This window comes from Protopterus annectens, chromosome 11.part0 (genome assembly GCF_019279795.1).
Source record: "Protopterus annectens isolate FY-2018-M chromosome 11.part0, PAN1.0, whole genome shotgun sequence".
Lineage (NCBI taxonomy): Eukaryota > Metazoa > Chordata > Ceratodontiformes > Protopteridae > Protopterus > Protopterus annectens.
In genome coordinates, this window is record NC_056745.1 from 1,374,136,057 (window position 1) to 1,374,149,093 (window position 13,037).

General features: G+C 37.0%; 1 protein-coding gene across 1 annotated transcript in view; it reads left to right on the forward strand.

Annotated features, from left to right (window-relative positions):
* LOC122815075 overlaps positions 1–13,037 on the forward strand; it is a 3,014,144-nt gene that overhangs the window by 410,176 nt on the left and 2,590,931 nt on the right. The window contains exon 21 of the mRNA XM_044087319.1: positions 3,320–3,459. Coding sequence (XP_043943254.1) covers positions 3,320–3,459 — 140 coding nt within the window. The remainder of the gene's footprint in view (positions 1–3,319; positions 3,460–13,037) is intronic.

The window sequence follows — 13,037 nt, forward strand, 5'->3', positions numbered from 1 at the left end:
TCCCTTAAAATAGCAGCCTGTAACATTGCCTATTCTGGCTCAATCCTTATAAATAGGTCTGTTCAGGAATTCCACATTCTGTCTGTCTGGAAAAATCACACATTATCCCTCTACACAAAGAAGAAAATTCAGCAGGCATTACTAACTTTAGACCAACAGCAATCTCCCCCCTACCTTCCAACATACTTGAAAAATATACTTAAAAACAATCGCTAAACTATCTCCTGCAGGAAGAACTCCTAGCCCCCATATAACATGACTTCTGTCCCTCCCATAGTACTAACACGGCACCTCTAACCTATATAGATACTGTCAGTAAAGCTAGAGATAACAGCAAACTAGTCTCCTCCTTATTTCTAGATTTGTCTAAAGTCTTCAACACAGTTTGTCACAGCAAACTTCTACTTCAAATGTCCTCACTAGGTCTATCCCAGCCCACCCTTCTATGGTTCAAAAGTTACTTGTCCAGTAAGTATCAATCAGTAAAATGGCACTTCAGCCTCTCTCCATACTACCCAGTCACCACTGGTGTACCACAAGGCAGTACTCTTGGCCCCCTCCTCTTTAACATTCCCACTAATGCCCTCAACACATCCACACAACAGGCTCCGTAATACAATATGCAGATGACTCCATACTCATGCACATCTGACAATTTGGCACATCTCCAAAACATTACTTAGGAATCTTCAACAGCCAATGAAACATGACTTTGTAACTCACAACTCATGCTCAACCCCCCCCCCCACAAAAATGCTTTTACCCAAATCCCTCTGTCATGAAAAAAAGAAGATTTAAAATCCTCTCTCTGAATAATACAACCATTGACATTACTTCTCATAGCAAATTATTAGGGATACTAGTAGATGATAATCTTAAATTTGATCTGCATATAAAAATTTGCATAAAAACAGCAAAAAAATAGGAGTCTGTTACAGAAACGAAAAACATTCTCATCAACACAATTAAAGCTACTCTTGGCACTAATTCCCTCTTCCCCTCACTAATTTATGGTGCTCTCATCCTTACTAAAATCCAGTCATCAGAAAAAAATAAAACTTAAACAATGCTATAATAAAGTGGTTAAATTTACAGCAAGTACTCCATTCAAACCCCGTCATTGTAAAGCACTAAAAAGCCAAAATTGGTTAGAACTACCCCATCATCTAACATACAAACAGTTTCTTGCTACCTACAAAATTATCCAGCATCCATCTGTATATCCTGAGCTAAATATCATTCTACACAACTATGTTCCCAACCAGTCATTATGGTCCAATGACCAAAAAGTTATGCCTGTCCAAAAAAACATATGAAATCAGCTGGGCATGGTCTGTACTCATACCATGTTGCTATGGCTAAAATTCCTTACCTGTATCCATCAGGCCGATACCCTCCCTCCAGTCAATTAAAACCATTTTGAAAGACCTCCTAGCCAAAATATGTTTCTGTTCTTGCTCAACCCCAGGATAAGCTATATCCTTAAATATGAACAAGTACTCATTCACACCTCTTGCACATCCTTATTCCCCTTCCTCAATCAGTTCCTCACTTTAGTCAATTTCTCTCCCCTTACTCTCTTTCTAAATACGTCATAACCCTGTTTCTTTCTCACTTCATATTGCATTATACTAACCTACCTTTAATTTCTCTATAAACTGGCTACAATTTGTCTAAATATTAAACCATTGTCATATACTTTGTATTATTCTTAAACAATGTTTTCACATGCCTAATTTGGTATAATTATTTAAACTTTAGATGTTTTTATATTATTTTTTAAGATTGTAAAATTATTGTTCTTAAAATGTTTTTGTAATATTTTGGAACTTTTCTCCTAATATCTCAGCTGAAAATGGGTACCTACCCAGTCTAACTTTTCCAGTAATCAAATGTCAATAAATTAAAAAATAAATAAATAAATAAATAAAACAACTTTGTCTTCCTACTGTGTCAGTAAGCAAAAACTCATACACAAGTAACTATGCCTGGAATGCAAACATATTAATGTGCAAAATACAGAAGTGAAAGGCAGAGGCTAAAGTGTGCCATACTGGCAGAGAAGTTTATGTTACTGCCTCACAGTTTGGGGTGGTATAGTTTAGTTCTTGATTGGGGTGTCCTCCAATCAGAGTATGTTGCTGCCAGGTGACCCACTTTCCTCATACACAAAGAGCCTGTCATAGGTGAATTGGTAATCTTCCTAACTATGCATGCGGTGACTATGATTGCATGTATGTGTGCCTAGGTGTGTCATTATGTGGGCATATGTGAATGTTGGTTTATGCATCTGTGTGTGTTTTTGTGTCTGTGTATGTGTTTGTGCATGCATTTATGTGTTTGTGTGTATGTGTGTATGTATGTATGTATTTTCTATGTGCATGTACTTGCATATGTGTGTGTGTGTGTGTGTCTGTGTGTTGTATGTCTGTATTTGTGTGTGTCTGGCATGTATGGGTGTGTGTATCTGTGTGTTGTATGTGTGTTTGTGTGTGCATGTACGTGTGTGTGCATGTGTGTGTGACTGCCCTTGCGAGTGCAGATATCTATCTATATGTGTGTTTGTGTGTGTGTGTGTGTGTGTATGCACATCCTGTGACAGACTGGAAGTTTACCTGTGATTAGTTTCTCTACCCTGTGCTCACTGAGTACTCAAATGAGTTCTGGCCCTCCCACAAGCCTGAACTGGAAAAGCAGTTAACTGAAGAATGAATGTTGTATGTAAAACTCTAAGCCTTTCGTTAACCCTCAGTTCTCCCAAGACACATTTTTATTCTCAATGGAAAATCAACACTTTCCAATTCCAGTGTTCTTCCTAAACTATAGTTCTTTAAAAGTAGCACTGATGTCTAAATAGTCTAAAATACTGTTCATTGTCATTCGGGGCATCACTTCAGTTATGCCTCATATCATAACCACCTAAATTAATCTCACGTATTACATTTTTTCCTAGCAGGTAGACCATACTAGCCAGATAAAACCACATAAAACAATACATTAGCATTTTAATACATATTAAACAAGATTACATCAAGTGTTGTAGTTTTAAAATCACAAAAGAAGTCAGACTAGAGCTGTAGGTTTCATCAATAATGTCCAAACAGGTTGATTAGTAGTGAAACTGAATGAGTTACATTCCACCCATGATGAAGCAGAAAAGTATTACAGGTTCAGAACACTGGATTGTGTGGGATATTTTGTGATGAGCTGAAAAAGAGAAAGAAAATTCTGAATAAAACAATTTCTAGATTGTGAGTTGTTATTTTTAGTATGGGTAATAGTGGCTGCATAAGATTTTTTTCTTTCTTATTTGTTTCAGTTTGTGGAAAGGTCAAGATGGACATTGTATTTCTAGTGGATGAGTCCTCAAGCATCGGGTTAAACAACTTTAACAAAATCAAGGATTTCTTATTCAGGGTTGTTTCATATTTTCCAAAGATTGGACCAGAGGGAACTCAGGCAAGTAAATCCTACAATTTTAAGATGTCATTGCTGAGAGAAACCTTTTGACAGTTCTATGATGGCACTAACATTTTTCACCATTTTGGGAAACATTAAACATAACTGCATCATAAAGGAATAAATGAATATGTGTTTTGTTTGGGTCTCATGCTCAAGGCTTTTTGTTCTTTAAAAATATACATCAGTCAGATTCAGGCAATGAACTGGAGGGGCACCTGTAAATTCATTCCAGGACTAACCTGCTTTGCCCTTCTAAAAGAGGAGGTCTGTCATGAGGGCTGGTATTGCTAAAGTTTGTATGGTACCATAACTTACTTGTCTTCCAATTCCTGTGATCCTGTGACTACACTTGGAGCAACATCTTGAGATTTTAAAGGTAAGACAAAATGTTGGAATAATAATACCATATAATGTTCTTAAAGTATAGAAAATACAAGTGGAGAAAGCCAGATCAAGATGCAGTACAATTGGCCTGATGTTTGCAGTGAAATATATTGCTGAGAAGAAACTTCAGAAGAGGAATGAGTCCAAGTGGGCATTTCTGGACTTGGAGAAAGCATTTAATAAGGTCCCAAGAAAGATGATTTAGCAGTCCTACAGTGGTCCACAGTCACAGAAATATTAAAAGAATTGGTGCAAGTTACGTACAAGGTCCCAATCACACAAGTACAAACAGCTTTTAGACTCACTGAGGAGTTCCCACTGGCAGTGGGTGTGCATCAGGACTCAGCTCTGAGTGTGCAGCTGCCATTCTGATGATGGACTACATCAACAAATAGCTAGGAAGGGATGGATTAACAAGGATGATGTATGCAGAATATGTAGCTTTACACACAATCTCTGATGAGTAACTTCAGCAAATGTTAGGGGACTGAAATGCAAAACAGAAGGCACGTGGGATTGAACTTAATTCATACTAGACAGTGGTCATGGTATAAAATTGGGGAAATTAGAAGAAGCTTAACATTTAGAAAGTAGCAAAACAGTGGACTGGGTTAACAACTTCAAGGGTGTGATGATGTAGCTGAAAAGGAGGGAAGTCTGAATGCAGAGATCAAAGCTAGAAACAAAGGTGTTATAGTCAACTGGCACAAAGTGTCCTGAGATGTGCATGACAGAATAATACCAAAAAAGTTTAAGAGTAATGTGTACAAAACAGTGGTATGAACCAGGTGACCAGTACTTTTGCATGTCTCAGAAACGCAGAGAGACAGAGAAGATGAGGGAGCCTGAAGTGGTGGAGATGAAGTGCCTGAAACAGATATTAGGATGCACACTGTTGGACAGGCAAAGAAATAAGACCATATGTGCAGAAGTCAAAGTAATCCAATTATACAGAAGATCAGGATTAACATATTATGATGCTTCAGACATATGCACAAGAAAGCAGAAGATGATTTGGTAAACTGAATTTGGAAAAAACAAGAAGGCATGAGGAGTTGAGAATTCCCAGCCAAAACACAGATAGACTGCGAGAGAAGCAGGCATGACTGTCAAAGTAGGTAGGACAAAGTCTACGAAAGGAGAGAAGTGGTAACAATCAACATGACACCTGGACACAATGTTAAAATAGGAATAAGGGATTGTTGATGATGACAATGTTTGTTTGCTTTAAATTATGCTAATGGATAACATTTTTTAAAGAGAGGTCATTCAATGAAATTTTTTTTTTAGTATATTGCAATTAATTAAAGCAAACGAATATCCAGGGTAGTATGCAACTTTAAAATGTATTATAGTTCCAAAAAATGAATTAGGCTCAGTGTGTGAGAAAATAATCTTAATAAATCTCTTAGAAATGCCTAGGAAACATTGGAAAATAATGTAAGACAATGTGAGAAGAGACAAGGACCTGTTCTGGCACTTCATAATTGGATTAGATTGGATTGGACGTATTGTTAATACTGGTCTGATTTGTCTAACCAAGCTGAAATGTTGAATAAACTTTTTTGTTAACTATTTTCCTAGGCAGGTGGGATATATATATATATATATATATATATATATATATATATATATATATATATATATATATATATATATGTGTGTGTGTGTATAGACACATACACACATATGTATATATATATATATATATATATATATATATATATATATATATATATAGATTCACTTCATAACACTGAAACTTCATAATACTGAAAATGACAAAACTTCATAATACTGAAGACCAAAATACTGAAAGCTCAAAATACTGAAAACACATATTATGCGTAAACTCAGCTTAAACAACATAAATCATAGCAATTTCTACCAAATATATGCAGGGGCAAACCCCTGCACTACACCCCCTGCTAATTATATATATCTACTCCAAGATTGCACTTAACTACACTATGTGCAATCTTGGAGTTGATATATTTAATTAGTGCAGGGGGGCTTGCCACCCTGCATATATTTGGTAGAAATTGTTATGATTTATGTTGTTTAAGCTGAGTTTACGAATAATATGTGTTTTCAGTATTTTGAGTTTCAGTATTTTGAGTATTCAGTATTTTGAGCTTTCAGTATTTTGGTTTTAGTGTTTTGAGTTTCAGTATTTTGATAATTCAATGTTATGAAGTGAATCCATATATATATATGTGCAATATGCTGAATTGCTCAATAATTGCTGTTTTTTTCCCAATTTTTGTTCATGGCTTTTTGGCCTCTCTGTTTTAACCCTATAGGGATCTGTTATACTCTGTTGCCATTTAAGAATGACACACCCTCCATGATGGTTTTATGATGCACTCAGCTAGACTGGGAAATACAGACCACAGTTCTATGAGATATAATGGATCTTTGATATCAAAAGGGGTTAAGTGCAGGCCAAAAAAAGTTAAAAACAATATTATGGTAGTGAAAGATTGAGTATCTGATTCAATATTCCATACATTCTTATCCTGGAAGGTTAGAGGCATGGCAAAAACACTCAAAGCATGAGCCATCATTAAAGCCCAATTGTGTAAAAGAAAACTGGAATATAGACTTTGCTACATTGCAGTGGTATAAAACTGTTCTTGAGTGTCACATCATTATGGAAGGGGCGACCATTTTGTTGGACAAAGATCTGGGATGGACAGTAGTTTGGAGCTTGACAGACAAAGATGGGGATTGATGTAACATTATGGAGAAATGGTAGAAAACTATCTGCATTCAATTTAATTAAGCCCTACAGCTGAAGAGAAGTGGGACAAGACAATCAAAGGTGTTCAGTGGGCTTTGAGAACAAGGCTCCCTGGAAGGCAAGAGGTGAAATTAAGGCATTGGAGTTCAGTGGAACAACCTCTAAATCTCTGGGTCACTGCACATTCATAGATAAGGTCTGTATCTGCCACTGTATTAACATGTATCTTTCAATGTTGGAGGTGACAGCTGGAGGGATGGGTTTCTAGATTTTAAAGATTATCTTATAAAGTCAAGGGCTGCTCATGTAAAGGAATCAAAATGAAGATTTAGAATAAACTGTGATCGATTTTATAATGTAAGTTGTGAGTTATGACTAGTTTGTCATTTTAATTTAAAGAACCTGTTAAATGGTTAAAAATTATATACTAGCAAATAGTGTAATGTGCTAGCATGGAGATTTTGTTTGACATATAATATGTTATGGATATGTTGTAATCTATTCAGCTACACCAATAAAGTTGTTTTATTTTAAAAAGTCTGATTGCAAAGCCTGTACCTTTAGTGATGTTGAACAATCTCAGATTGTGTTTTTATTTAAAAAATATAATTGCAAAGCCTGTACCTTTAGCAATGTTGAACAACCTCAGATTCTGTTATATTAACAGCAGACATGTCTGAGGATAAAGTTATCCTAGATTTATTTATATAGCTGTGCTGTATTTAAGCTACTTGGAACACAATCAAGTTCACTCTGAATGAATTCATATCAAGAGAAGTCTTTGGAATTCTGCAGTATTGTAAGTGTCTATCAGCAATGGCATAATTACCTCTCTTTTTCCAGCTGTTTCATTAAAAATAACTCAAGATGCATGCATTAAAAAGATGTCTACTAACATTAAAAGCAATAAGTTTAAGTAGAAACTAGAAATGCATAATATAAATCGTATAACAATAACAATAAAGGGGGGACAGTTTTACACTTCACTGCGTCTCTTGTGATCATACCCCTAAACCTCACCAAACAAGAAATTTGGAGAGAGTGAAAAATAATGGACAAAGGCCAACAATCAGGAGCAGATTTTAAATATTTGTAAAGTTAAAACAATATATTTTGCATTAGCATAGATTTAATAATGGATTGAAGTATAAAATTCAAATGTCTATAATTATTTAACAACTGCAGTCCTCAAAGATTTGCCATAAAACTACATATTTGTTAAGGGACAGATAAAAAAATATGAGGCATAAATCTGGAAATTTTGCAATATTCTGGGAAATCGGGAGGTATGACTGTGATTAAATTAATATTCCAGTTCCATCAGTACATTAAAACTATCACAAGCCTTCTTCTATATTTGTTCAAGGGTGAATTATTGTGGCCTACCAGATTCAACGATAGTATAGCATCACCTTTAGAAATGTTAGGGGAAAGCAGGGTGTGGTCAGCATAAGACCTTACCTTCAAGTGGTAGCAGTCTGTATTTTCGCACTGATCATTATATAGAATATATGTTTCAAACACTAAAGTATGCCTAGAGGTGGCTGTATTTTGTGATTCCTGTTAACAATTGCTGATGTCTTACCTACTTGCTACTACCTATGTAATATTAGCAGTTTCTAAAAATACAATGTAATAGCGTTTTTACATGGGGACAACATTTCCCTTCACTTCTGCACACAGGGTCTCAGTTCCATAACCCCTTTCTCTATATGTACTACCTCTGAGTTTACAAACACTCAGGGGTAGCATATTTAGAGGTCAGGAATGGATTAGTTTGACCTCAGTTTCACAAAGAAGCATTTGGCTGTGGACAAATAGCATACCAACAGTTGACATTTGACCACACAAGTAGAACACCCAGGGTAATGCCCATACTTCTCATTTTACAGAATGTCCAGATTTTTGCCTCATATTTTTAGTTCATTATTCATAAAAATGGTGTTTTTTTAGCAAATCATTGGAGATGTAAGTCAGAAGATAATGACAGACATTTGAGTTTCAGACTTTGTGCCCTTCAGAAAAATCTTGCTGATACAAGACATGTTTTTGATCTACCTTATAAGTTTGTAAAAGTAATATTTAAAAATTGTCCTTATTTTTGGGCATTTGACCCCCCCCCCATTATTTATGGGTTTGTGCAGGCGTCTTGCTCTAAGAGGTTGAGAGGTATGGTTACACCACACTCCTAGTTAATCAGTCCAAGGGAATACACTGTGGCTGAAAGTGTAGCCACAGCACCCCCATGGATTGATTAACATGAACTTTAGTATAAACCCTTAAGAAGAACTTTTATTGTTGCAACCATATGTTTTTAGGGGTCTACTTTAGATAATCAAAATACCACTTACCTGATTTTAAAACGCAGAGACAAAAGCACCGAAAATCCTCTTAAGTGAACACTTACATTACTGATAAAAAACTGCAGGTAGATGACCATTTGGCTTCATCACAGCAAAACATGAAAACTGAACCACATGAAACCCACTCATGTGGGGGCTTTGCCCTGCACATCCCCCTATGTAGGGGGCTATGCCCCCCACAGCCACCATAGCTAATTAGACCAACTACGAGATCGCACTACAGTGGGGAAAGGGGCAAAGTGCACCATGGTGGACAGTGGTTACTTACCTGTAGTTTCTTGTAGGTGATGTAAGTGTTCATTTAAGTGGATATTTGGTGCTTTCATCTCAGAGTTTTAAAATTCGGGTAAGTGACTTTTCAATTATCTAAAGTAGACCCGCTTTTAGATGTTTTAATTCTTCACTTAATTTACATCAATATAATGCAAGAACTGTCATAAAATAGTCTTTATGCCAACTCTCTACTCAACTGATACTTCTAGAAGGGATGAATAGGACAGTACTAAGTGTTTTAGCTAGCAAAAAATAAAACTGATATAAGAAAAAAAAACTGAAACACTAGTTAAAAGTTTATAGTATGCATTTTCATTTTGTATATAAAGAGAAGTGACACGTTAACAACACCCAAGTCACTTCCTTCTCTTTCTATTCTGGATAATTTCATGTTCTGTGCCTATCTGGAGGTTTTATTTACAGTGCAAAGGTAATGGCAGGATTTATTTTAAATGATTATCAATTGTTCGGGGTTTAATCAATCAGCAACTAGATGTTTATTCATTCTCAACTCAGTATAAGGCTTTTAGGGATTAGATAACAGATTAAATTTAAACTTTAGTATTTATGACAAATTTTAGATAACTGGAATTGTTTTTTATTTCTCTTATTAAACCATCTATTTGCAGTCTAATCACCCACACAGTGTACAACCTATCTTTTTATGGCATTGCTGTACCAGTCTTTAAAATAAGAAATTGTTCTAAAGTGGGCTGACTGGTTTTGTTGACACGGTCATTAAAGTCAACCACAATGAATAATTTCAGGTGGTGATTCACCTGACTAATGAGGAAGTCAGAGGACTCTTGTGGAGAAACTCAAGGTCACTTGATGAATAGAAAACCATGACAACTTTGTACTTTAGTCCTATTCCAAGGACACATTCAAAGGAAAAGGTCTACCTGCTTTCTTCCCAGGGACATCTGGCTTTGAAGAAAAACAAATGTCCATATCTCTGATGGTATTGCTGTGTCTAGGACTATGAAATACATGGAGGTATAGAGAAATGGCTGCAACAAGATGGGGGCACACACAGTCATCTATCTAGGTCTCCATGATAAATGACAAGTTAGCAAAATGAAGCAGAACCAGAGCAATGCCAGACTTGTTCAGACAGGCTTGATTCAAAGCAGCACAATGCTAGGAAAAGTGGGTGGAACAGGTCCTGCCTAAAGATTAGAGACTGAAGTTTTACACTAGAAGTACGTCATCCAGGCAAAGAGAATATGTATCATACCTTTACGTTACTCTCTGCAGGAGGCAGCCATGTGTAGATATTAGCCATACCAGGTTGATACCAGGTTGGACATTTTTTCTCACATTGTTGACTGTGTTGTCATGTGCTATGCAACTTAACACACCCACCTTAGACAAACTGTTAGCACTAGCAATAACACCAGCAATAAGATAGGCAGTAACTCATAATTATTTTCTCTCATTTTTGACCAGATCCCACTGAGCAAGATTGCTCAAACTAATTCAAGTTAGTAGCCATGAAAATTACATTACGTCTGTGTCAGTTATTAAAATGAAATGTATAGCCTAAATTTCTAATCATTTTCCTGACTGTTCCACAAAATATAGTGCAGTCTAAAAATTTTAAATTTCTCTAGAAGATCAATATTGCATCAGTTTCTGGAAACTACTGTAACAGGCATGAAATTTCATGCAGTAAAAAAATATATGAAAAACAATGTTTGAGTTATTCAGTAGAGAACTATCCTATTTGCTTTGTGATGGATTTTTAGGTGACCTCTATGAAACTAACTTCTACCAGATTCTGAATATCCTCCAGGTTCTACCTGACACAGATTCAGAAGCGCTCCTGGAGATGTTAGTGCTGCTGGAACAAGCTGGCAGATTGGCCTGTCTTATAGAAGTAGTAGCCCGTTTACTGTTACATTTGTGCGTAGCTGGGCACTGCACAACAGGGGCTAGTGGTGCCTTGCAGAGATGTAACTACCTAGGAATTATTTTTCCCTAGACACCAGTCAGTGAAACCTTTTGTGTACTTCTGCACTGCAGGCAACTCAGCTGAGTACTGAGCAGTGTGGCCCCACTTTTCATCGCTGATCTTCTGCAATAGCTGATCTAATTTGCCCTCTCACAAATTAGAACTTAAGAATTGCCTGCTAATATGGACAGTCAGTTTCCCAACATTTCTCCAGCCGGCCTGGTTGGCATGGGCATCCTGAGGCAATGTAGCAATTGCCTCATGTATACTGACAACCATTTGCTCCTAAAGCAAACAAATACAGTATGTGAGAGATATAACTATACCATTAAACTAGAATCTTCTCTCACGTAACAATAAACAAGACATCAAACAGGTTGTCAGCACACACACTCTTCTCCACTCACACAAGATAAGGTCAAGACACATAAACCCACATACACAGAGGTACTCAGTAAGAGCCTACCAAAACACTAGAGACCTCCCAAGTGTAAACAATCTACGCATACTGGTACACAAACAGAATTCACCACTATACATAACACACTCATATTAGTGTCTCAGCAATTAAGCTCCTAAGGCAAAACACATGAAAACCTAATATCCTAGTCATAGGCGACTCAGTAGTGAGACACATAGATGTCCCCCTCACCAGGTTGGACAAGGAGAAAGTCACGGTCAGCTGCCTGCCAGTCAAATCATGCATGCACTCCTGTGTCTCACATAGACAGGGGTAGTCAGTGCTGATCATAGAATCACTCTTCTAACAATAACCAACTATGGTCAGTTATATTACATGGGTTTCTTACATAGCTAGGCTTGTAAAGGCCCTATGGTCATTAGCCTAGTAACCTCCTATGAAACTATGAACCTATAAGTCACTCAGCAACAATTACCATTATGATTCTGTCATGTTACATGTTGAAGTGAATGACTTGAGACTTAAGTCTTTGGACTATATGAAGAGAGACATGACTGAGCCCTCAGATTATGTGTCCCAGGCAGGTATGTCCCTAGCCCTAATAAGCTTTCTACATTCACCTAGGACGATGCCACAATACAGACAAAAAAAAATGATTGATTTCGATGATTGGCTTAGCTTTTGGTGTCACTCCAGGGGAATCCAGTATCTGACAGACTGGGAAGATTTGTTCAACAGACCACACTGTTTTGCCAGTGATGGCCTTCACCTGCTCCTCAAGGCTTTTGGATACTGGCAAAGACACTTGCCTCCCCCATAGTGCCTTTTTTAGGCAATGTCAAAACAACAAAACTTCAGATGAAAAGAAATCCAGTAGAGACAAACTGAAGGTTATGCTGCTTAATGCTAGGAGCCTAAGCAGTAAACTGCACACCCTGGAAGCACTCCTCACCTTCGAAGATGCAGATGTCTGTGTAGTCACTGATTTGGTTCAAGGCTGCATACAGTACCCCAGCCATACAAGGCTACAATGCCTTTCACATGTTCAGACCTCAAAACAGGTCTGAAAGATTAAAGGTTGAGGTGTATCTATCATTATTAAATCCAAATATACCTTGAGACTGGTAAAACAGTACAACTCTCTTGAACTCCTCCAGGTCAAAATAACTATAGGAAAAATAACTTACCACATCAACAATAGCTACAGTTCCCTCACCATGAACCAGGAGAAACACACCACCAACCTGGACTTGCTAGAGTCACTCAGTATACAGCCAAACACCTTGGTCATGGGAGATTTCAACTATCCTTCCATCAATTGGGTAACTTACAGAAGCACAAACATGATCACTCAGGTTTCTGGATTTTGTTAATTCAAATGCCCAAGAACAGTTGGTCTGCACCCCCACAAGGGGCTCAAATGTTCCAGGCCTAGTA